The sequence below is a fragment of the Synchiropus splendidus genome, chromosome 16 (genome assembly GCF_027744825.2).
Source record: "Synchiropus splendidus isolate RoL2022-P1 chromosome 16, RoL_Sspl_1.0, whole genome shotgun sequence".
NCBI lineage: Eukaryota > Metazoa > Chordata > Actinopteri > Syngnathiformes > Callionymidae > Synchiropus > Synchiropus splendidus.
This window is the reverse complement of record NC_071349.1, coordinates 12,156,696-12,183,278: the sequence shown is the minus strand read 5'-3', so window position 1 is coordinate 12,183,278 and position 26,583 is coordinate 12,156,696. Positions and strand designations below refer to the sequence as shown.

Here is a 26,583-nt window from a genome sequence, read left to right as displayed (position 1 = left end):
AGGAAAGCTGTGAATAAAAGGAGCAGACTTGTCATTTGTAAATAGAACCCCCCGCTACATGGAATTAGAATGATAAAATGGGGTTCCATATAATTAAGTTTGTGTAAGACCTGAAATCCGTGCAAATACCTTCCCGGAATTCTGAAAAGAACCTGTCAGTTCAATTAATCTGAACATCACCCTGAGAATGTACTGGAGGAAATTAAGCCGCCGATAAAACCCGGGCTAGTATTTTGATAAGTAATTCCTGTATCATTTCTTGGCTCCTGTGATCATTTTATTTAATCCACCACCCCCAGTTATGTGCTAAGCCATCTACAAAGACCCGGCTGGCCAGGCCACCAAAACCTTAATCCACCATATAGCTGCTTTAAAACAGGGAGGGGGTGTAAGATGCCTTTTTGTGGGGGCACCGGTGGCATAGCCAGGTGTTTTTTGGTGAGGGGGTGGGGGGTGCAGCTTATATTCTGGATCCTCAGAACACGGGAGACGGCGGGGAATAACCAGAACATCCTGGTGCTGAGGTGGGAGCGTGCGACGGGATGCACCACGAGCGACGCAGACTCACCAGTTGTTTACTTGTAAGATGGTGAGGCCTGTGTCCTGGGCTAGCTGCTTCTTCTGCTCCTCAGAAGGGTACGGGTGCTGTGGGAGGAAGCGGAAACACAATGAGAACCATCGCAACTCGCCAAATGTGTTTGTTGTGCAACCCAAGACTGCACCTTTCGGTGACCTGCACCCAACCTCGCCACGCCCGTGCGCAGTATAGAGCACACGTGTACAGTCATCAACTCACACTTCAGTTTCAAAAACCCGTCAGAGCTGGCCGAACGGGTTTGTCAAAACCGACAACCCTGATAACCCCTTCCTTCCCCCGCCTCCGCCCAGAGTGTCGGAGATGGAGATTATTTTTGGGTGTTAAAGCAGCAGATTGAGCCGGGACATGTGTCTATTCCTGAGAAAGCGACTTTCCTTCGCAGCTGAGAATGTGATGCTTGTGACCATGCCGGGCCGTAATGACACTATTTGTGTCAGCTCCGATCTAGAGAACATGGGCTGATGTATAAATGGCAGACCTTGGGCTGCCTCGCTCCCTCTGGGCCTTCCATGAAGCATGACAAAACAACTGTGATCGCCGGTGACAGATGTCTTTAAGGGCCAGATTAGGAGTCCAGAGCACGCAAACGAAACAAATGAGACAGTGTGTGTTGTGTTCAGCCGCTGCAGACAGAGAAGCACGCCGAGCAACACAAAGGCTCGCGGAAACATTCACACACATGACACCTGCAAATCACCGCGGATGAAAATTCCTCTTAAAGATGACACTTAAATCCTCCTCTATTTTCAGGTGCTTTTCAAGCTCCATTAACATTCTTCCCCTTCAAAGAAAACACCTTCAGCCCTCACGACTTAAGCTCGCGGCCCACTTTTTTCAGCTCTTCTCCTCCTCTACACACCAGGAGAGCAAATACAGGTCCGCCCGGCTTTTCTCCACTCATCCATCGCTGCGAAAGTGCGTCCACATTTGAAATAACTCAAGGTTTGGAGCTCAGCTCGGCGGTTCATTAAGTACTTTGAAGAATGTGCTCGGTTAATAACAAACAAGAATCCATCCGACTGCAGCGCTCTTAATATGCTAAAATCATTAACAAGGAAAAGATGATGACGCCTGCATGGAAATGAAATATTTGATTGCCAGGTGTTGACACGCGGCTGGCGAGGGCTGGCGGAGGCAGATCTGGGAGCGAGCGCATGTAAACACGCAGTGTTTCCAGAGGAAAGCTGTCTGAACGCTGCTTGCGAAGCGACGTAATGAAAGAGCGGCTTATTTTTATCATCTCCGCGGCATCTACATGAAACATCGCCTCGGCAACCATCACAACATTCCGGGAAGGAAACTTAATTAATGGAAGGGGGGGAACATGAGAACATTTAGACTTGGGCTAATTGGGACAAATTTCTTCATGAATTTCGGTTTTGGACTTTGAAGCGCTGAAGGAACTTCTTTGATCTAATTATGTCGTAAAAAGGTGTAGTATAGGGAATCAACTTTTACAGTTTGGGACAAACTTCCATTTATGGAAGAGCTTTGACATCAGAGACTCAGAGTAGAGCTGAGTTTCAAAACTGGATTTTGAGGGAAGGCAGTGTCCACCACTGGTCACTGGGGTTGTGAGCCAGTAACCTTTTGGTAGCGGGTCAATTACTCCCTCTAAGCCGGTGAAGCCTCACAGCTCAGGTGAACCTCACTAATACAGCGCTCGGCTTGGGAGACGGCGAGAGTCTCGTTCAGACCGAGTCAGTCATCTACATTGCATTAAGGCTTCCTCGGCCTCTCGGGCCCGGACCCGGTCATCAATCGCAGACTGTCAGCCGGGGAGCGCTGGTGCCTCGGTGATGGATACGCCGGCCAGAGGCAGAGCCGGTCCAGCCGCCACCATGTAATGAATGGTTCCAACAAGCAAGAAAGATGTCTCATCAAGGAGAGTGGGGACGTTAAAGCCCCCCCCACGCACACAGCAAATCCCTGAGTAAGGAGATTTACTCTGACCGCAGAGACACCGGTCGAGAGGAAAAAGAAAAGCCAGTGTTCAGGACTGCTCTTTTGTTTTTCCTTCTGTCACTCCGCATCTCCATCCACGCTCCTTCAGTTTCAAAACTCGGCTATAGATCCCAACACCCCACCCACTCTCCTGGGGACAAATCCGGTTGCACATATTAACTATACACAAGCTGTGGGAATCTATTTCCCACATGGGTTCCTCCCTTCTCCAGTACAACTGTGACATATAGGAGAACCGTTCATGTGTTCATCCAAGAGCATCTTAGAGCTAGAATAGAAAATCAAAAGACGTTGATGCAACGTCATGACTGGAACAGTTGGGGTCCTCCATGACTGAAGTGTCCCCAAGCATAGGAGCCTATTTGCTCGATTCATGGATCCCTACAACAGATCAACAACACAGGCATCACTTGTTGAGTCTAGCGACCTTCATTTCAGGGACTTCTCTGACAGCAAATCATGAGTTCAACTATAGTTCCACTCATTCTTCTGGTGCCCTCAACTCTCTTGCTGGCCTGTAGCTGACCCTCCGCACACACACACACACGTTTTATGACTTTGACTGTGGGCCACCCGCACTTTACGCTGTAGCAGCCTTAGAAACTCTGACATATCAGCTGTGAAAAAATAGCGCCGCACACACATGGTTCTCACAGATGGACGCGAGAGTCGAGCCGTCATGGTGGGCCGGCCGGCCGACCCGGCCAGGCGCTAGCGAGGCTGCAGCCGCCGTGAAATTGGAGAAGGAGTATTTGGACCTCTGAGTAACCTCGCCATGTTAATTGCCTGAGTAAGAACACGCACGTCTGTAAATCACACAGCAAGAACAAACACTGCGTCTTATTAAAAACAGAGATAAGAGATGACCACTAGCTAAGAGCCTGCGAGCTCTGACTTATCAGAACACCTTCAGAAGATCACAGCCAGTGAAGCCATTTCTCCAACACGACACTTTAGTCACGACTTTCTCCGTGTGGAAGATGACTGTTCAGTCTGAGACAGAAACCGCGGCGCTCTTCCTCCGGACACGGACAGTTGGCGCTAATATACGTGATTTTGTTTTCAAAGAAAGCCCGACCACCCTTCGCGACCTCCGAGGAACCTCTGGTTTATGGGATTGAAACACTAAATTGCTCCGGATCTGTTCCCTCTGACGACACACAAACAGCGAGACCAATATCCTTAAAAGCGAATTGACGCAGAGACGGTCTATAAATAATTAGAGGCAGGAATGAGGGTTCAATTTGTTGCCGCGGCAGCGCAGCTCTGATCGAAACAGCTTTGGTAATTATGCTAAAGCCTGTTAATAGCTAGGGCGTACGCACGCACGCACACACACACATGTTGTCTGGTTTCTACAAACACACATTAACACGGTCGCAGGTGGAATCACATTCTGAGAACGTGTGTGTGTGTGTTTGAGATCGACTGCTGGCTAAATTACAGGGTGAGATGTGCTCTCTGCTCTCTGATGGTGCAGGATGTAATGGCCCCTGCGGTTGCTGAGCATTACAAGTGGAGCTAGCTCCATCATCTGACACGCAAGGCCCCTGCAGCCGCCCCCCCTGAGCCCAGCTTGGCATTTCCACGTATACAATAACCACATGTGCGGCTCAACCGCCGCATCTTCGGCTCACTCCGGTCGGCTCCTCCGACATCCACCGTGCGATATATCAATTTCCGCTAACAGCCATTTGCCGCCACCGTTCTCCCAACCAACAGACGGATCATTATCCCCGCCGCTCCATTCAACCTTTCCTGCCTCGCTCGGCCCCTTCCCCTCCATTCACTCCAGCCGCCGGTGGACCCCTGTTGATGAATGACATCATCAGTGTGTGACATGAGTGATCGAGCCGGGCCACGAGGTTGCAGGAGCTTGCGAATCTATTCCATGCTAATGACTCCCAGGAAATCGCAGGCCATTGGCTGTTGATCCCGCTGCCATGGCAACACCGGGGGGCTGTTGATGATGATTGGTGTGTCCTCAGCCGGTTATTGCCTCGGCCTGGGGGGGGCATGTTTTCATTGTCTGATTGCAGGAGTAACCCAAAACTGCTTCGGCAACTCGAAGTGAAGCATCATGGGAACAAAGAGGAAGTTCGGGTACGACAGCTCATTAATAAGTTCTTATACAAAGAGGAGATAACGGCATAAATCACACTAACAGAGGTGTGTTCCGTAAACTTCATACCCCACGATCAAAGTCATGGCTGCCTGAGAAGAAACTGGAGCTAAAAGTATTTTGACAGATGTGAAGATATGAGGGGGAAACAAGTGCTAAACGCTCCCCAATCAAGCGCTCCGCTAATAAGGCCAGACTGTGAGGTTTTCCTTTGAATAAACGCGATAAAAAAGGCAGCTGGCTGGTGGAATTTCTATAGGAAGGCAGAGCTGGAGAGGAAAGAAAGCGACAGCACAGAGCTTCTAAGGAAGCCACAATAAGAGTTTGTTCAAGGTTAATAATCACATTCAGATGTGAATCGACTGGTTCAAAACAGCTAACTGAAGGAAGATCATGTGACTCGATAGTGACTCCTCTGGACAGAATAGTGACGTGTGGCTTTGTTTTTGGCCTGTTGACTGAGTCCTGAAGTCTCACGCGCTAAATCACCTCGAATAGCTTCACGGCGTCAGATGCGAGGCCGCATCTCCGCGGCGCTGAGACACCTTGATTGTATTTGTTTTTTAATCAAAGTGAGAGAAGCGGCATAATAACAGCCACTGTCAGAAAGGAAGGCAATCAAATATCAGAAATGACATTTTAATATGGAATCTGCATGCAGGTCGCCAGAGATTGGCACATTCTAAATATCCAGCCGCGTTAATAACGTTACAATCGCGCGGGGCCCACGACCAGCGCATATCAGCGTTACCCGCAGATCAAAAAAAAGATATGACTAATAAATTCTGGATCCGTCACGTTTGTTTATGAAGCGTAATGTGCCAGCTTTTATTTAAGCAAAGAGAGGCGGCTAATTATCAGCGCTGACAAGTGACGAGCAATAACGCTTGTCGGGGGGGGGGGTTTAAGAAGAAATTAATCTGGTAGTGCTTTAATTGAATACGAGGAGGAACTAAATATTTTCCTTGTTTTGTCTCTCCCGAACATCTGATTTATGAAATTATTTTTATAAATTCTCTCGACGTCAGTCACTGGCGCTTGGAAGCTGGTTGCGTGGCGGCTGCCCTACGGCCGACACTTTTCTCGTCTTTATCAAACACATTTTCCTCTGTTTTCCGACGTAGGCGTGGGCTGCCGACTTTTTGCGACTTTAGCAGGAACTTCTCTGCCTTCTGACGAGATTGGCACATGACCCCTCTCGCTCTTAAACAGAACTCACATCATGTGAACCTACCAACGCGCTGCATGCCGACCCCTGATAACACCCAGGCTCATATCTGCAACCCGACTGCATTCAGAACATACCACCAGGACGTCCAGAAGGACAGGGAGCCGGTTGCCCTCTGACTGTACAACTGTAGAAACAAGCAGAAACGGCAAGGCCCGCGGCGGATATTAGAAAGAGCGAAAGAGCCCCGAGTCTGTCTGTCTGCCTCTCCGACGAGCCGGCTGACTGTTTGGCTGGCAGTGCATCAGTGCTACTACTGCTGCTGCTGCTGCTGCCACGGACCCCCACAACAATCGCTGGCTGGGGTCCTGAAGCCCGCTCCTGGACCCTGGCCAGCAGCCTGTTTGCTCTACACCATTAATTCATGTTCACTAGAGATGGTGCGAGGTTGTGGGGAGGCTTCTCTCTGCTGCCAAGCTACAGTAACGGTAAAGTGGGTGAGGGGTTTCAGAGAGGAGACGGGATGAATGGAAGGAAAAGACGGAGCCCTGGAGGATATGTGAGAGAGAGGCATCTGATTGCACCAAAGCTCGGTGAGGCTAAATAGCAATCACTCCCACACAATCCCAGAGCACCTCGAGACTTTAGCACATCCCGCTTCAAGAGAGGTTTTCAGGGGAGCGTTTTTAAATGCTATTAAGAAATAGTAATTTATTCCTTTTATCCGATAAATTATGTTATTTATGTTACCCAAACAGAGATCAACACTGAACGTGCGGCACTTAGCGAGCGCGCCACAGCGCTAAAGACTTAATCATAACATCAAGTTCATGGCTTCTCTTTCCACCGCACAGCCGCCCCTCCACTTTGAACCTGAGGAACGTGATCCTTGTATCATTACGACGGGGGCTTGGTCTTCTCTGGCAGCCTCTCTCCTTTCTTCCAGCTTTCTCCCACCAGTCCACAGGCCCCGGCGGCTATCGCTTTCTTGCTAAACGCTAACCTCCATCTATATATTTCGCCTCTTCTCTTTGCTTTCAAAGTTTCCGCTGCAGCTTTAAGTTGGGTCCTAGAGGGCAGGAATTTGGCCCGGTTTTGCAGACCAGTCTGTTAGCTTTGTTGTGGTAACTGGCAGCTCAGGGGCACCAAGCTCTGGGTTCTGTTTGGCTCTGATGTCAACACACAGCCATGCTCACTTACTCTCAAGAACTCTTCCTGCTGCCATGCCAGTAAGTCAGCTAAACGTCGAGATTGTGGTGGAAGTCCAGACTATTCGCTCGCAAGCTCGAAGTGGGTGGCCAGGTAGGCTTGTGTTTACGTCATCACAATGTACGGGTTTTACGGCTTACGACCCTCGATCTCTTATTGGTTTCAGCACAGAGGTATTTTCCAGATCAAGTCTTCAACTCTGGATGAAGACGTCTGTCTGAAACATCTGAAGATAGCAACACAAAAATGATCATCACGTGGTAGCGTCTGGCAGGCGATATGTTTTGGTTCTTGTGCAGCGTTGCTGATGCGGACTGTAGGTTTCACACGCCGAGACATTCTCAGCGTTGAGCAGCAGGTTTATTCAGATCCCGTGTGGGCACTTGTTTTCACAGGGGGCCACGGTAGATAGCGAGACTGAGGGGGTGGATAAGTTGTTGGAAACAATGTAGCATGAAATAAATAAATGTACCATTTCTCTTTTGTGTAAAATGAAATGGATATGCAAACGAGAGATATGTTCGACAATAGCATGAGTTTATGTGGGGACACCCTGACAACACTTGGAGGAGCTGCGCTTCTGCATAGAGCTTCCTGGATGGCTGAGACAGGGTCCAGAGTCACAGCCTAAATTCAGCCTGACTGTAGTTGCGCATTTTAACATTCAGATGTGCGTTCTAGTGGATGGAATTATTCAGAGACTTCAAAGCACATCCAAAATAAAAGTGAATTTTGTCCTTGAGCTATCCCACAGTGTCGAACAGATCCAGGACCCAGAAGCAGGTCATTAGAGGCCTGTGGGGGGCTGTCAGAGCAGAGGACCCACCCAGGGAAGTCTCGTGTGCACACCACTTGTCACTGCTGCCTGTCATAAAGTCATTGGCAGCGCAGGCTGTAACTACTCGCGGTGAACACACTAAGCTTCTGAATAAACATTGGCGCCGTTTAATGATGTACGCACACGTCGTAAAAGACCAATGATTTTCTAAACGGGGCCAAAAGGGTGAGGGCCCGCGTCAGCCGGAGAGGATCTCAGGTAGTGGGAATGCATCACCACAAGAAGGCCTGCTCTCACACCGAGCACACGGGTTAATAGATGACGCAAAACTTAATTAAGCAGAAGAGTAGCGCCCCATCCACACTAGAGGGCGTGTGAGAACACACAAGGGACCCCTGAGCAGACTGTAAAACACTTACAACCACGTTGATAAAATCTGTTGGGAGAAGGACTTAATATTAACATACAGGAACACTCTAAGTTTGCCCTCGTCCTCCATTGTGTTCCCCAGTCTTTGTTTGACTTCTTAAGTCAAAGTAAAGTGCTGCTGATCTTCAATTGAAACTGAAGCAGATTCATTTAGGGGTGAAGAGGGGGGTCTGTTCACTGCTCAAATAGAAGCTTCTGAGAGTTTCCACTTGACGGGTCTGCCTTTCACTGTGCATTAACTTAATGAGCATAAGTATTCAAATACCCAACCAGAACCTCTCTTAGCGCACTCTCTCCGCAGCCCTCATGTCGCTTTCAGATTCTGCATTCTCAAGTGAAAAGCCGCTACGTTCTAATAGCGAGCCTCGGGACACGACAACAAGAGCGCAACCACTTATGGAGGACAAACAAGAAACTCCCTGGGGCCGGCAGCGGAATGTCAAGCCAATTTAAAGATATCAGGAAACATTTGTGATGTCAATATCTGTTTTCAGGTCAAAAAGCAGGGAACTTGGAGGGTAACATTTGTCCGTTACAGTTGAGGCGGACGCCTCCTCCCCCGCCGAAACAGCTGCAAGGGACGCTTCCTGTTTGCTAATGATTTTAAATGTGTTCAAATCAGGCATGTCAGATTCTCTCTCCTGCTGGACGGACATCTGCGGTGGACGAAGAGACTTTCTTTGCCACAGCTCTTTTTTTCTGACCTGCCAGACTTGCACTCAATGACAGAGACGCCTCAGATCATGTCCCTGTCAGTGAGGCAGAGGATCGCCGTTGATGGCTACCATAGGTGCATTCATCTGAGATCACAAGCACTTGCATGGAACAAAGCCAGCCGGGCCCAGATCATTCACGACCCTGTCCCTATCTGTTGTGCCTTTTCTCTTTGACTGCCTAGGGTTTTTCTGCTTTGCGTGTCTTCCGAGCCCTCCTTTCATCAAGGGGTGTATGAGTCAAGGAGATATCTCCTGTCGCTGCTCAACACCCAGGGGCTGCTGGCTTCATGAGGCTGTGTGGACTGACAAATGCCCTCAGGGTCTTTCACATTCTCCAAAGAAGTGCAGACATGTGACGGAAGTTGAAACATCTTTGTGATACGCCGCAGAGCGCCGGCCGGCAGACTTTGAAGCAATAAATGTTTGTAGCTTTTAGGCTAGTTAATATGTTTTCGCAGCATTCTTCCATCCTCTTTTCTCGCAGTGGTCTTAGGCTCAATCCTGCCCGGAGGCTGAGGTGACCTGTGACCTGGCTGGCCTGCCTAGCTACAGCCCTCTCGTTTGTTAAGGGCTTTATCCACTGACAAAGCAAGCAGGAAGTTGGCAGCCACCCAGCAGCCCCATGGGAGGATGACCATCAGCTAGCTCAGCTTACCGCTTATTACAGGATGGTGGGGAGCGTGAGTGTGTCCTTGTGCTTCCATCTCTGTTTACATTCTGGGCAGATGCATTTATTCATAGTCGACGGCACTTTTTTTTGTCTCAGTCCAACAAGTCAGAGCTCTCTGTTCTCCGTGTTTTTAACTTTGCCATCTAATGACCCGCAAAGAAGAAGCCTGGAAGCTACAACCGTCCCTGTCTCTGAGCTAACCCGATCAGCTACGCATGTTAGCAACAATCAGGCAGGCTTCCAGCGGCAGGACCCAGGGGACCCCAGCACACTTCCCTCTCTATCTTTCTCCACTCTCCCTCTCAGCGCCGCGCTCACCAACGGGCTTGGAACAGCTCACTAAAACATTATATCATACGACACCCCGGTTTCACCCTCACAACTCCATAAAAGTCGGGTAATTCATGCTTCATTTATATACCTGCCCATTAATAAAGCTGATGAACTTTTACTCCTTAAATCTAATGGGCCATTCTGCCGCGGCCGCCATGCCTGCCTGCGCCTGCCGCTCTCCCCGTCGGCTTCATAGACAGTTAATCCAGAGGCACTCCGATACAGTGTTCCGTAGGTGAGGGGAACTCAAAAAGGATTTAGAGATCTTTCAGGCTTTTCACTGACCTCTGCCACAGACAAGCAATGACACGTTCAGCTGCAGGAGAGTTCTTGTTGGTTTTGGCGTTAGGCACTCTCTCCAAGTACGTTTCCTTCTACCGCTCTCTATCTGGGTGCAACACAGGGTCATTGACCTCCGAGCCTAATGCAAGGCATGATGGCTTCCCGGCTTGGAGGCTGTTGACAAGCGTCTGTGTTCTTTTCAACAACTCGTTGAACCACTCGCCCCCCCTCCAACCCCTTCCCTTCTAAGGAATGTAACACAACCACTCACTGAGGTAACCCAAGCGCCTCCCCTCACACATCCTTCATTTACAGAAAGAGAAAGAGACAGCGAGGAAAACAGAGTTAGAGCAAAACCAACTGGGGGTGTGAGACAGCTGTCCCCCATCTCCCTGTGTAACTGTTGCCCCCTCTCCATTTATCTTCCTCTCTTTAGATTTGCTTCTAGCCCAATGCCTGTGGAATAATTAATGATGCAATTGAGCAGAGAGAGGACTGCGAGCAGCAGGGGCCGCTCCTGAATGCTTGTGTAGCTGTATGTGGTTGCTATCTGTGAAAACACAGAGGGACATAAAGCCACGGAGGAAAAACACATTTGATTGTCTTTTTTCCAGCAACAAGCAACTCCAGTTTTCTTCCTCTCTCCTCTAATCCCCCATCCCCCTCTCTCCTCCGTCCTGATGGAGGGATTGGGGGCCTGACCTGTCTGGTGATTGATGGTAATGTCTCAGGAAGTCATTTTCCCCGACAGCACCCTGCCGCCTTTCACCAGGCCTGGTGCAGAGGTGAGGCCATCACATGGATCCTTTTAACTCTTTGCTCACTTGCCGCCAAGATCCTTCCAACCCATCCATCTCTGCGGACATCACTGTCCCCCCACCCCAACACTACATCAAACCATCGCCCCCGGAGCCCCTTCCTTGACAAAAATACAAGGGCCATCTTGAAGTGAATCTACCATGTGGCCCCTAATTCAGGTTGCTGGGGATGGATCCCCACGACTCTATTACTGTCAGCGCTTACCACCTCCATTATGGCAATTAGGACGCGGTTCCAACACTCGGAATGCTTTGCTATGCTCGGGAATTGCTAACATCTGCCGCATCACTGCGCCATGTGTCAGAGAAGAGATGTCTTCCCTTAAGCACAGACTTCTTCCAGTCGCACGCTCTCCTCTTCTTCTTTGTGCTTTTCCCCATACATTTATTTTCTTAATTCGCCTCAAACTGTGCCTTAAAGAGATCCTTCTCCGTTTGAGTCCAAATAACTTAAAATGATGCGTGAAGAGCCTCGCTGTTTCCCGTTTTCAATAGGCTTCATTAGTTTTTAATATCTAGCCAAGAGAAGGAGGGGAAAACGGCATGAAGATAATCAATGGAAAGAGGCTGCGAGCCTATTAATCTCCCCCAAAGGATTGTGGGTTAATACACGCTCTTGCATAGGCAAACATGACTGTCTGGCGAACACATCTGTCTGCATGGATGGGCTACTTAATGAAACAGCCAGCGTTTGGCTGCCGAGATAGATGTCGTTCCCCGAGTGAAAAATGACTTCTCTCTCCCTCTTTGCTGAGGCAGAGCCGCACGTGACGGAGCGCCATTCAATTCACCAGAGACCTGACTGTGTCCTCTTACGACAGCGGCTCAGACAATGAGGGTGCAGGGCAGGACTGGCAACGCATGGCCACTGGAGCAAGTCCTGTCGAAGATCCTATCAGAGAATCCTAATGTGAACAAGAGTCTGAGTGATCTGGGAACGAGAGAAGATAGAGAAAGTCTAGAAGAGGACTAGTACAGTAGACAGATAAAGAGGTACAAAGAGGGTAAGAGATATGAGGTTTGAGCCACCTGGGACAGATAAAGTGTTAGTGTGAACAGAAGCTCCTCCAGACTTGCATTAAAAACCTGCGTATTTGTGTACAGGAGTGTGCGGCAGCAGTGACAAGGGCATGGGCGCATGTTTGTATCTGCTGTGACCCCTGGTCAGGGAGTCCTGTAACAGGAGCTCACCTCCGGTTCTGCTAGCTCTCCTCTCAGTGTGCTAAACAGCCACCTGAAGACAGGATTAGCCATTGTGACCCGGCCCCAAAGGTAACTGAGCTACACCACCGGGGACAAACATGAAACACACACTGTCACGTGTTGCGGCCATGGAGCCAGGTGGGAAGAGATGGACACAGAAGATGTTTGAAAAATGGAAACAACAGCGGACAGGTGGCGGCGGGGATTGGCAAAGGGGACACCTATAAGAGGATGACACCAAGCAGGATACAGTATAATGACATGCAAACTGAGGTGAAGGTGTCAGGAGTGTTTGTGCTGTTTGTCTAGTGAAAACAAAGCAGGAGACCATAAGAGGATTGGGCGAGCGAAGCCAGCGCCTTGGGCGAGCAGAGATTTGAGCTCGTATGGAAATTGATGCCTGTCAGCCCGTCTATGACTCAACCCTGACAGCATCCATGCATGTGTGTTCCTACGAACACGTGTGCACGCCGCGCTGTGACAAATGAGCAGTGCTTAATTTGTGACTGATTATGCGGGTTGTGGGTGCCCTAAGCCCCTTTGAACTTGTAATTGCCCCTGGATTCAGTAATGAACATTAAGGGGGATTCAAAAATGTGTGGCTAATTACACATTTGCACCCCCTTTTCATTTCTAGGTCTTGAGAAAGAGCAAAAGGGAGGAGCAGGACTTGTGTAGTAGGAGGATGTAAGCCAGAGAGGAGGTTCTGGGTTAGCAGGCATGCACCGCTGTTGTCGCCCGTCTTTATCGAAATAATAGTACAAGCTGCTTTATGGGCTTCACAGAGGAGCTTTGTGTGTCACTCGCCTCCATCGATATCGAATCGCCTCCAGGATATAAGGGCTAGCTTTCCCTGCGATCAATATTCAGAGAGATTCACATCTGGAGCCAAGGCCTGCTCCGCGCAGATTTGGAATTATATATTTATTTCCTCAATTTGTTTGATTTCCTTTGGTTCACTTGCAGCCAGCATGAGGCACTGCTATTCCTAATGTCCTCAGTTCACTCTGGCCGGTCTTGCTATATGTTGGAGGGAGACGATGGAGGTATGAAAAACAAAAAGCGGTTGTGATTTAGGAAGCCGAGGTGGGGAGAGAAGGAACAAATTGACCCACTACGGGTGAGCCTTTGAAGTGACTGGAATCTTAAAGAACGGCCCATATGTTCCGAGAGGGGAACACGAAAAGGTGAGAACAAGAAAAATGTCTCCCAGTTATGAGGACCCCACTGTGCAGGAATCTCGCCACTCGCCTCTGGACATGGTGTTTACTAAAACAAAAGCACTGGAGAGGAGAAGGAGGGAAGAGCGCGGCAGCGCAGGTCCCATAACAAACCAAACACCACGGTCTGTTTTACATTTCTACCCTGTCTCATATTTTAGCAGCCGGCTCCCTGCGTGCTTGCTAGCGCGGCAACTTCCCACCTCTGCATGTAATCCTCTTGGTGTGAGATGCATATCAAAGCATTGATGGAGCATGATAGAAGCCTGAAGCAGGGTATCAGACTCGGGCATGAAACAGACGCTGTTCCTCCTGCTCACACCGCAGCCTCAAATCAGCCATGGGGGATAAAGCATGGCCGCGGGGCACAACCCACAGGGACAGTAATTTAAGGACAGCCGTTGGGTTGAAACCAAAATCCTTCCTCTGGTTCAGATGCTACATACATGCTGAATATAGCAACAGAGAATTGGTTTATCTGAGAACGTCTTTAAAATGACGGTGCAATGCATGAGGTCATGACCTTTCCCACAATCCCTGTGAGTCAACATCAAGTCCTGAGAGTCTCAGCTTCAACAGAACGAGTGCCGCATCAGCTGAAACCTGACGTGGTGAAAGGTGATAGCAGTTGGGGCTAAACTTGGATGAAGTGTTGAGGTCAAGGTTGTCCCATACATCATTGATGGTTTCCCTCACACTACAAAAACCAGCTTTAAAAAACAGTTCTTGTTTTAATGGCCGTGATTGCTGATTAAAAACACCGTCTCACTCTCAGTCATGAAGACAGGCAGCACACTCAGGTCAGCGGCAGCTCTCAGAGGAGCTGGAGCGCTCTCCTCGGCTGTGTGCTTTTGGAAGAACCTCTTGCTGTTCAGAGAGTTTATAAAACCGACCACCTCACACAGGCTTTGTTTGGCTTTCTGGCTTCGGTCATAGCGTGTGTAGTCACCTCTGCAAAGCTGCTGAAGCTCAGACTGAGACATCAATCCCAGCACAGACACACGCTCCTGACTTGTTCTGCTCCAGGATGTTATTGAATTAGAAGCATAACTATTATTTTAACTTGTTTCTAGTTAACACAGCCGTGCTCTATGTGTGAGGCTGGACGTGGGCTTTGAAGCTGAGATTAATTTGTTATACTTCTGTGTTGGCGGCATCCTTAGGAACACACCAAAACAGAGACAAGTCTTCCCCTGTCCTGGTCTCGCTGGAATAAGAAGGTGAGAGACTCTCTGGACTGGACACACTGCAGAGGAACAGATGGCTGAGGTGGCTTATGCCAACATTAGAACACAGTGACCAGACAATAGCAGCACCCCCTCGCGCACACACACTGGCTCGGAACATCTACTCAACATTCTTGATCAGAATGACCCTCGTTGGATTGTCACTAATGTGTGTTTTGCAAACAAACACACAAAGCAAGACATCTCTGTCTCCGGCAGCTTCCACGGATAGTTACACATTTGTGGTGCGGCATCACACCAAACAGTCGCCCGGGTTGCTATGGGTGACTGGAGAGCTGACTTTTGGGCTGCGAGGCAAACAATCACATGACAGATTAGTGTGTGGGCCTCCTCCAGGCCTCCACCTCTGTGACCCTCAGGAGCCCCCCCATTTACTCCCTGCTCAACTCTAAACCGTGCCTCTCCTTTGTCCCCGCCCTTCATTCATTAAAGTTCCTGTGGCTTTAAAAAGTCATATGAAGTGTCGTTTCCAGAGAAAGCATCAAACAGCAAATACGGAAGGGGCAACTTTCAGAAGTTTCATATAAAAGGAAGATGAAACTGTTTGCAGATGTTTGTCTCCACAAGTGAAACGCAGCTTGCTGGACCATGTACAAGGATTAGAAGACCCGAGCGAGTCAAACGTGCACCAGGCCCAACTGTTTAGTCTACTCAGACAACATGCCCTCTCCTTTCAAAGAATGGACTCGTACACTTGTTTACCGCGCAGGACAAACATCCGTTGCCATGGTCTGGCCTTGCCTGCACCCATGTCTCGGGAATGACCCAAGCTGGCCCTTTTATGTGCATCTATAAAGGGCGGTTGAGAGAGCAGCTCCCATAGGAGGGCTCGACCTGACGATGACACCCTGTCGTCATGGAGACTAATTCTATGTTGGGCTTGGTGTGGAAGGAGGGGGCAAACACTGTCACTAGTGTATCTAATGATGTTTGCAGCACAATGTGGGATTCCTTAAGCTTCATCAACTCTGCGTCTCAGGATTTAGGAAACCAAAGCAGCTTGTTGAGGGAGGCTTCTTCTTCACTGATGACACTTTAGTTTGGTCTAATCAAACTGAAACCAAGTGGCTGCATCAGTATAATCCCGCTCTTTCGATGTTTAGGAGTAGAAAGAACCCCAAACCTTAAGATGTCGCTCAAATGTTTAGGCAATAGCTTCTGCGTATTTCCTCCAGAAAAAGCTATCATGAAAAGGGAGTGTGGAAAATCCCCAAAAGGACAGGAGGGCTGATAACATTGTACTCCTCATGTCACACAACAAGCCACTTCCTGTGTTTTTAGAACAAAACAGGGTCACTAAAAAGTTCTCCATGGAAATACACAAGATGCTGTGCAGCTGAGGGTTTGTTTTAAAACAATCTGAACCGAGTCACACTTCACAGTTCGAGGACTTGGCTGAGGGATATATCATTTCCCTTTCAGGGAGCCCAGGGGACCAATACACCTGGCTTAGCAGCTTAACAGCATTTCCCCAAACAGCCAGGCCAAAGGGTGTCCAAGCACAAAACCTGAGACGCTTGAAGCCTGACGGAGCTTCCACCCCGATCACTGACCGCTCGCTCAGCAGACTTCACCTACACGCTAGTGCCGAGTGTGGTGTCCATGTATCTGAGTGCTTCCTGTTTTCAGCGCGAGGCTGACCTTCGTCTTTACAGGGGTGAGCCAGGAGTGAAGGGGTGAAGGGGAAGGAAGGCCGGTGCGCCAGAGGGTTAATGCACAGATACAAGAGGACGTCACCTTTAGCAACACGCTAAAACAACAAGGTGCCTCGTTTCTTCCTTCGCACATGGCATAAATACATTCCCCCAAAAATGTTTGAAGTGCAGCCGAACATTTCATCCCTAACACTGAAGTTTACCTTTCTGATAACATAATCTCCCTGCAGTACTGAAAAGCTTATACCAACAGTCTGGGATTTCCCTTCCCCTAATGTGGCTGGAAGATGTCCAGAAAACTGGCAGGGAGGGAGGAAACCGGCGTGGGAGGGGGGGCGTATTAGAGCAGGAGAAAGAGGGAGGGGGAGCAGGAGAGACGTCTGACCCTCCTCTGCCTGCTAACACCAGCTGATCTGTCCAGTCGTGCCAATTATATATGGGGCATTTAAGGTTGCCAACCTCACACGCTCCCTGATGCAAGTGCTCCAGACAGCCGATAAGCCTCATCGACACTTTCAGGACACTTCGCATGCAAGCACAGGGGAGCTGCTGCCAGGTGGTCAGCTGCGAGAGCCCAGCATCAAAACCTGTCGAGGGGCATCACCTGCTTGCTCACCACCCGAACCATGACTCAGCTGCATCAGCAGCCATCATCGTCACTGATGTTTCAGCCATAAAGAGGGCAACCTTTTAAAGTCAAGACGAAACTTCAGTGCACAGAATTCATCACGCTCACCTGGGACAGAGACCCTGGATCCAAATCAATATTATCAGAAGCAAATCACAAATGTCATTTGTTTTTATTACAGTTAATGAAAATATAGAAGAATAAAATTGTTTCTGTTATTGCCTTGAAAACGCTAAAAACTTAACTGGACTAATACTAACTTTATTCGTTTTTAGGTATCTCTGAAGTAGTAGTAGTAGTAATAATAATAATATTAACATGAATAATAATGAAACACTTATAAGGGATTTATTACACGATGAGGGAGAAGTTCATGGGTTCAATCTCAGCAACCCTCTTACGAAGACGATGTACATAAGTAATGGTACGTTACATTACAATATGAAGGTTGTGTAACACAGATTTCAACTTGTGTTTGTGTCTCACCCACAGTTGTTCAGGATCATAACTCTACAGAGCATAGGTTTCAAACTCCAAATCCACCTGGTCACTTTGGTCTGATACTCAATGAATTCAATATGACGGGAATTGATCAAGCTTTCTACAGAGGTACGTTCCCTAAATTTAGCCTTGAAGAACTGTCCACAGGTGTGACTGCCAGCATGAATAGTTGTGTATTTGCATGCCTGGTGACAGGCTGCTTCACACCGAACGTAACTGGGATAGAAATTAAATACCACACCGTTTTGTTTCCCCCTGGTGTGGGTTTGACACCAGTGCTGTAAAAGCTCTTAAACATGAAGTCAGAGTCCATGTAAGAGGAAGTGTATAGGCGCTTCTCCCACGAGAGTGTGAGGTCACAGCAACATCGCCCGGCTGGGAGGGTCATTTTGTAACAGTGAATCCAAAAGCCAACAGTTGTTACCATTGGCCCGTGTTGTTTTCCCGTGTGTGAGGAGGGGAGGGGGGGGTTCTGTCCTTTTGAGCTTTTCATGGGATGTGACAATGGCTGGATGTTGAGAACATATGTAGGGAGACCCCTGTGGCTCATGGAAGAGCAGCGCCACGCTGGCCCCGCCGTTGTAGAAAATACAAGTCCGCTCCCTTTCACTCCTCACCCCTCAGTTCATCATGAATGAGTGAATGACAGAACGCCACTATGGGCCATTCAGGGGCCAGAGACCCCCAGAATTCAGCGCCTCACAAATGCACCCAGCAATGACAAATACATTTGCTTAACAAATTAAAAGAAAGGAGAACAGCTAATGGGAGTGTGTGAGGGAGAGAGAGAGAGAGAGATGGAGAGAGTTTATGGGTGGGAGAGCTGGATGGTGAGAACAGAAGGGGGATAATTCAATTAGTCCTCTTCCTCAGTGAAGAAATGAAGCCACGCTAAAAGGAAGGGATTATTATTGGCACAAGGCTGGATAGCTCTGTACACAAAAGAAACAAATACAGATTGGGGAGAACATCTACAATCAGCCGCAAGAGAAAGCAGCATCTGAATCAAAACTCGTCTGCAAGCCCTCAATTAAAACAGGCCCAGAGAAGAAAGTAGTTTTTTGTGTCAGTTGAAGGAAGGAGAGCAGCTGCCCGAGACTCCGGAGAGAAGCCAGAGCTGGAGGAAATATCGAGAGAAGAATCGGACCAGGGACTTCCTTATTGTGTCAAAACCATCAGGGGACAGTGGAGATCGGAGGTCTGATCTCAGACAGGTCTGAACGTCAGCAGTCTGGTGCGAGGACCGAGTCGGAGCCGTGAACAGCTGTGAAGTCATTTTGATAATGATGAGAATAATAAGCCCGCAGAGTGGCGTGGTGGAGCGGCTCAGGACCGCGAGGCTCGGGGCTTTGCTGTTGCAGCTTGACTGCTCCTGAATAGATAAAAGTGATTAAAGCACTCCTGATTATCCCTGACCAATATGTAATGGATTTACAGCCCTTTCAATTAGTCCGCATTTGCTGGCCACTCATTACTCGGGCTTTTGGTTAGGTAATCAGGGTCTGAGGGCTTTGGGCAGAGAGAGGGCGCTGGGGAGGGATGCTGGCGGGGGAACCATCCGGGCTCGGTCTACTCCACTTTCTCTCCCTTCTGCTGTCCCACAGTGCCGGGGCCTGATGTGTCTGCTGAAACCTGACCTGCGATACTCCGATCAATACGAGTTGATGCTCTGATAATGTTCTGACATCGGTGAGACGGAGAGGACATGTGTTCCAACCCTGGCCAATGAAAACAAAACTCCACTCTGTCACTCGGTGTCACACTCAGTCTGTTTACAGCCCATTTCTTTTCTTTTTTTTTTAAAACACATTTCATTTACGAGTGTTTTACTATGCCTTTTATGTATTGTCTTTTTATCATTTTATTTTAAAATTAAAAATTATAATATAATTTACAAATGAAACTTGTCTGACAGGCACTGAACTGTGAAGCAAAAGTAGTGCATCTTTTGGGTGAATCCTGACCTCACAACGAGTTTCAGGAGGCAACTCCTAGGCAGAAGACAGAGTGAAGCACTATGAACGTCAGACTGCAATTCCAAGAAGCTGCAGAACATCGTGTTCAAATCCTGAGATGACATCTCTGCTAAGCCTCATCAGTCCAAAGTGATTAGTTTGACCAGGCGAGCGCATCACTGCAACAGGTGAGCTACGTCCGCGCAGAGAAATTGAAAGGGTCCTACCGTGAGATGCTGGAAGAGCCACGCCCTCATGATGTTGGTGGCCACTTTGGGGAAAATGCCACGTTTTTTCTGCCTCTTTTTGTCCTTGTCGGGATCGTCGTCATCCCCTGTTCCAGGCGATGCAACGCTGTTGTCTAGGCCATCTCCTGGACGGAAACCAAACCCGGGGTTAAATAACATCCCACACCACAATACACAGGATCACAGTACAACCTTGCTCTAGATCAGGAGTCAAGTCTCGGCCTTGCGAGGGATGATACACCGACAAATACCTCACTTCATCTCTAAGGCTGAGCTCTACAGTGGAGCGGCCTGGTAGCAAAGCCGGGGTTATGATTTGAAGATATGGAAGCCGGGGGATTTAGAGAGCAGGGTTTACAGCTGTACCCCTCCGCACGGGGTTAGAGACTCTAGGGTTGAAACATTCCATAGCAGAAGAGTAGGGAGTGAGCTGATGAAAGAGGTCTTCCAGTACAGTAGGAGCTACACTCCAATCATTAATTCAATTAAATTAGAATGCTTGACATCATGCGAGGCATTTCCACATCTACTGAAGAGCGCCCAGGGGGGGAAGCGCTACACAGCGACACAGATGTTGCTAACCCGCACACACAAACAAAACTCTCAGGACTTGGGACGTCCAGGTGAAAGGCAAGTATGGATGTGATTTGGGGGTTCGTTGTTACACTTGGATGCACATAATAGACTTGTCCACCCCCCCTCCGTCTTAACCCCAACTTTCTTAGCTGCCTTCCCACGCAGCTACCCCTCCTCATTTGGCCACAAGATTAGCATGACAGGGCGGCGGCGGCTTCGCCTACATTAATGTCCGTTAGCGTTTGATTTCAAGAGGAAAACACGCACGTCGGCCAAACACAAGTTCTCCTTTTAATCGAGGTTTCCATCCCTGCCTCTGCCCCCTTTTTCCTTGTTCCTCCATCCCAGCATTAATTGTGTATTAGCAAAAATGATTTACTTTTAACAGTCATGGTTATTTTTTTCTCGCCCCCGGGCACGAATGCCTTGAAAGCCTTCCTTGAGGGCATCTAAATTATGTATCAGAAAAACTCCTCCACTACAGCAGAGAAGGACCCCGACATTCTCAAAATTCAGACTCACTTGTCCTCCTGTTTTTGGGGAGGCATCAATCACCAGCACCTCGGCAGCCCTAATCTGGCATAAATATTTGAACTAATAACTTAAGAAGAGGAAGGACCGCTGGATAATCACATGCAACATTCATGAAAACTACAAGGACGGCGGGGAACAAACTTTTATGTTGCTTATTTCCTCGTCTCATTTTTATCTTCTTCCCCGTCCATCTTTCTGCCTGTTCTCTATTATCCTTCCACATCATTAGTGCAGCGAGAGAAAACAGAGAAGTGCCGACTTAGCACTCCCTGTGTGAAGTTAAGAAGCAACAGCTCCTCTAAAGGACATCTGGGAGCAGGGACGCAGACTCGGGGTGTTGTAATAGTAGAATGGGCATTCATTAGCGGCAAGTGCTGTAAATCCCAGGCTAAGTACGAATCCTTGTTCAGGAAAGCCTAAAACAATAAACTTTGGTCGGGCCATAGCGCTACTCTGACTGTGAGGGGTTTCCTGAGAAATGCGACCCAGGCGGAAGTGGAGTCGAACTCCCTCAGTTTGCTTTCCAACTCCAATAACAACACGACTAGTGAGCTGTGAATTCTAGCCGCCCTCCCTCTTTTCCTCCCTCTTCCAGCTTTGCTCAATAATGTTGTTTGTTTGTTTTTGTGCGACCAGTTCTGTTGATTTTCCAACAAGTCTACAAATCCCTCTCCCGCTGCGAGAGCGCCGGCTCATCCAGTGGAACCACGTCGTGGCCAAAAGGCCGGCAGATTAATTTTATTGACGTTTCCATTTTCACTGCAATACGATAGCTGCCCCCCCCCCAACCCTCTGGCCGGGGCCGGAGCGACCCGCGCGTATTTACAGAGTGACCTGTCACTTCATTACCCAGCATGCTTGCTGCCTCCTGCCACAGCCTGCGAGGGTGAAACCAGACCCCGGCTTGTTCAGCTCCTCTGTCTTTCTCTTGCGCGCACGTGGATGCTCCCGTGTGCGAGGCAAACGTGTGGCAGGAATTTTGCGGTCACTATTAATAGTGGTCATTGATTTAAAGGGACGGTGCCACAAGTTTTAAATGTTTCTCTGATGCATGTAGTAGCTTTGGCATCCAGATGTGGAGGACCACTTAGTTTTAAAGCTTTAAAATGCTACTATATTTCACAACAAGAACAAACATTCCATCTGTTATGATGGTTTTGAGGTTGCGTACGTGAGCCTTTTGTGGAGCAGCCGTTTTTACTTAACACATAGGAAACACCTGACAAGCCGTTTGAGTAGTGAATGAATCATCTGTTCAAGGACACCCACTAAAAATGAAAACTAACAGCATAAGAATCAATGGCAAACAGCCCCTGATGAAGTGAATACATAACAACGTTGATAAAATGGCTGCAAAACACACATGCAACACCTTTGGTTTAAGGTCTTAGTGTCAACAGTCCTAAGTCAACATCGCACCACTGACAAAACAAAATCAGGTCATGGGTGAAGAGGGCACAGAGACAAAGAGAATAGAGGGAATATGATGAAGCAAGACCAGCAGAAAAGAAAGTGGACTAGAATAAAGAAGAGCCAAGTTACACAGGCTCATTACATCTAAGGGAGAGCTGGTGCTTTACATCCACCCCCACTCCTTTCTTATGAGTGAGAGAAGGAGTGCTGCAGGGCAAATTGTCCCAAACGCTAATGGCTTCTGACTGTTCCCTGGCAACTCTGCCATTCTAACCTGTGTAGATGTGGACTGCGAGGGAAAAAATGGGGTATGGAAGAATAGTGCAGGGCAGTGTAGGGGGAAACGTCCCATCATCTGGCCATGTGACACAGATGGGGGATGGCTATTAGGAGGCAGCCAAAAGGCCTTGGGGAGCCGAGATGCTGGAGTCTAGCCTCGGGCACTGTTGAAACAGCAGCACCCTTGGAGACATAAAAAAAAAGCAGCCCCCCACTCCCACCATCTTATTCCCTCACTCCTTCCCTTCCTTGTTCTCTCTTATCGATATCTTGACTTTAAGGAAACTTCGCCACATTCTTCTCAGGCAAACACCTCAAAACGATGACCGCAAACAATGAGGGCGAGAAATGGAGCGGGCGAGCGCACAAACAAACAAGTCCAAGAGCACATCACGCTCACATACATTTGCTCTCACATCACCAGTGGGTGGTTATTAAAAATGCATTCAGATATATCTCCCTGTGAGTAAATTGGTCTCGCGGCTGAGCTCATTAACGGGTTGGGAGAGGACTGTAAACACACTGCAACTCTGCTTGTCTAACGTCTGGTCGCTTCAGGTTTTCTTGCACAGAGAATTAGTTTTGCACAAAGTCTGGTTCCTGGCCGTGCACAAGATTTAAGGGAGCCTAAACCAGTCTCGAGAGAGTGCTTCACCTCGTGAGGAACCGGGCCCATTTCACCCCAAAATTATTATGACTCCGTGACCACGCTGAACCGTAGGTGTGCCTCATTTTGTTTCTAACATCAATTCAATAAACATCAAGCAAGGGTGGCTAACACTGGTCACAATCCAAACCAAACGTGAAAAATCCCATCATCAAACTGCACCCTTCATAGCCTACACAATATAGTTTGACGCCTATCTCCACACAGAGCCGTCCAACTCAGTAAGAAGCGATGAGCTAGTGTCAGGGGAGTAGATGAAGGACAGAAGCTAAGTGCCTTTGTAAACAGGGTTTAGGCTGGGCCCTCCAGCCCGCCATCCAGTAACACCCTATTACACCACCTCTGGCCCGGCAAGCTTCACCATAGAGAGCCAAGAGAAAAGAAGAGGGGGATTTAGAGCCTCCCTTGTCCCTCTTCTCTCTCAAACTTTTCAGTCAGCATAAGCAGCATTTAGCACCGTTCAGCCCCCCTCCAAATGGCATCCAATGGAAAAAGCAGTGGGGGCTCATCTTTTGTCCCACTGGTTACCCCTTTTATTTACTCTGGATTGACGAAGGTTCTTTGCAGGCACCGAGGCCACATGGTCATGATGCACATATGCACACATTTATTCACACTTGGGGATACTTGCCTCTGTTCAGATGGGGGATAAAGGGACCCTTTTGCTATAACCGCATGCTACCAATATGCTCCGCACTGATGCCATATACAGTTCAGACGAGTGGAATTTAATCCCCCTAATGAGACAACACACACTGGAGCATCCAGTTTCTATAAGTGTGAAACTCATCACTCTGTTTGTGTGACCAAACACCAGATGGTTTATGGCGCTCATTCAGATCCATACAGTAGATGAGGGTCCGGGTGTTGCAGCACAACTGCAGCCTGTGTTTTCTTACACTGATTATTTCCTGATCTGTGCTTAAACAAGCAGCAGCCTCTTGCACTGGACCATAAAACAACAGCTTAGTAAACAGCAAGCATGCTGACAAATTGGTAGCACTCAGGCCGAAGTCATTAACAGCCCTAAAACCTGTCAGAGCAATTACAACCAACTCTCTCCTTCTGCAAGTCCCCCCCCTGCCAAACTCAGATGTCACCACCCGCCTTCTTGTTACCACCCCCCACTAACCACAAGGACATCGGTCACAGGTGAAAGAGAGACTGCCACTTTTTCCACTGGTGTTCGGTGGTCATGACACTCCAGAGGTGAGGGGACGAACCTTCATTTTCCAACACAGCTGCTTGCCGCTACAAGCAAATGGTTCCTTTTGCATGAGAAGTAATGTGTAGTTGTCTTCCCCAAAAACACATCATTAAGTGTTCTCTTAAATGAAGTGGAATAAGAGCTTCTAATTAGATGGGTTTACGTGTGGAGAACGAAGGCAGTCAGGCAGTAAGAAAGGCAGGGAGGGGAGGAAGGAGGGAGGCGGGGGTAGGTGCTCAACAACTCCTGCACCTCCTCTGCTCCCTCCCTTCTCCACCCCTTCTCTAAGCCCCTAACCCTGCCATCAGGCAGATATCTCTCTGTCATCCCTGGAATGCAGCAGATAAGTATCGCCTCTCCATTGATACAAGGCCTCTTGCCTCTCTCAGGCCCGGTGTTGACCCCACAGTGCACATCACTACCAAAAAGGCATCATTTAAAGGCAAGAGAGCAGAGGGTAAAAGGGGGGGTGGGGGAGAGGGGTCTAAGGTAAAACTTGTTTTTAAAGAGTCAGCTGGGCTATTTTACCTTTTAACCCTAAGTACAGGCTGGAGCAAAGTGGTCAGCCCCTCCAGCTACTCCACTGGAGCCAAGAGTGGAGTAGCTGGACCAGGGAAGACGGAGGTGAGTGCAATTTGAAAGGAAATACCTATCTTTCTGTGGGAAAATGAAGAGACGTGGCCGCCCTTTACTTACATACAAGCCATCTTGATTTTAGGATGAGCGGCTTCGGCGAGGGGGAAACAGGAATAAAGATGTATAAAAGCTGTCGGAGGTGTCAGAACCTAATTAGCATGAATGGCGAAGGGCTAAATTGGAGGGGATGGGGCGCTACCCTCCACCGTGTGTCAAATGAAAGGGAGTTGTGATGCCCATGACTGCCCCTCACAGGGATCAGTGGTTAATGAAGGGCTTTGGATGCCCACCATACATTTCACACCCTCTGCTTCCATGACAACACACCCCTGCCCTCCCAGCCAGTGGACTGAGGAAGAAAGTCTATTTTTAACTTTTTTCTTTTTTAACATAAACAAAGCTGGGCTCTATAACCTGGTTTCTGGTTGCACTGAGGAACACTGACCCACTTAAGGTGGCGCTTGAATTCCAATGTCACCTGCCTAGTTAGGATTCCGAGACACGCTCGAAAGAAAACCCAATAATCCTTTTGTATCCCATTGTAAACCGTAGCTCCTCCTCATAACTTCTTCAGTTGGCGTCATGTTCCGAAGATTCAGTTCAACTATTGTTGTCGCGGACATTTAGAGTCAAAAAGGAGTGTGCATCAGAGCAAGTGCTAAACAATGAGCACATTATTAAAGAAAGACTTCCACGTGTTGTGGTCCGTCTTGTAAACCATCAAGCGCTGAATGTAAGCGTCAATATGAGCTGCTGGCTGCACTTGCCCCATAAATCATAATGGCTACAACAATAAAAGAGAGAACGGCCGCCATAAAGAAGAAAAATCGAACCCTAAGGTTTGGAGCGGCATTAAATATTTAAGAACAGGTATTTCCCAATAGCAAGTGGAGCAGTGTTGTTACGAAACAAACCCGATCATTAGTAAAACAAGCTGCTTCCACACCTTTATTCCCAGAAAATGAGTAAGGTTTTGGAATTATATTGTAAAACGGAGCTTAGAGATGAAACAGCAAAGGAGGGATGGCAAGCATGCAGATGATTCATCTTCTAGAGAAGAAATGGATTTATAATCCCCGCTAGGAACTATTGTATATCAAAGTCTTCCACCAAATCAAACCACAGAGAAATGCTGCTCGCCACTTGGTGCGGTTTAGCGATTCAGAACGCCGTTTCAGGCAAAGTACGATAACAGCATTAGAGTCTCTACCCTCAATTACAGTTCCAAACCAAACAAACAAACATGGTGTTGTTATTTGGACGGCAGGGGACAACTTGAATCCATTACGTGAATCTTTTGTAACACCTGACGGACAGAGGGGATCAAAGAGGAGTTTGGCTGGGAGAGTAGCTCCAGCATGGTGCTGGTGGAGGTCGCGGAGCAAATGGATTAAAAGGTTTATAAATCAACAAGTCAACCATCAGATTGTAGCCTCTGCTCAGCAGCCCTCTCATCAACCAAATGCCACGAAGTTTTTTTCTCTTCGCTCTTTTTTTTTCGCGCGAATGTCCTGGAGGCAGGGAAC

The 26,583-nt window shown here is 48.4% G+C and overlaps 1 protein-coding gene across 3 annotated transcripts in view; it reads right to left on the bottom strand.

Moving 5' to 3' along the window:
• meis2a (Meis homeobox 2a) overlaps positions 1–26,583 on the bottom strand; it is a 68,204-nt gene that overhangs the window by 17,985 nt on the left and 23,636 nt on the right. For 2 of the 3 annotated variants that reach the window (XM_053845743.1, XM_053845745.1), the window contains exons 8-9: positions 19,725–19,870; positions 569–645 (exon numbers count right to left, since the gene is read on the bottom strand). In XM_053845743.1, the coding sequence (XP_053701718.1) occupies positions 569–645; positions 19,725–19,870 (223 nt within the window). The remainder of the gene's footprint in view (positions 1–568; positions 646–19,724; positions 19,871–26,583) is intronic. The other variant, XM_053845744.1, reaches the window with a different exon arrangement.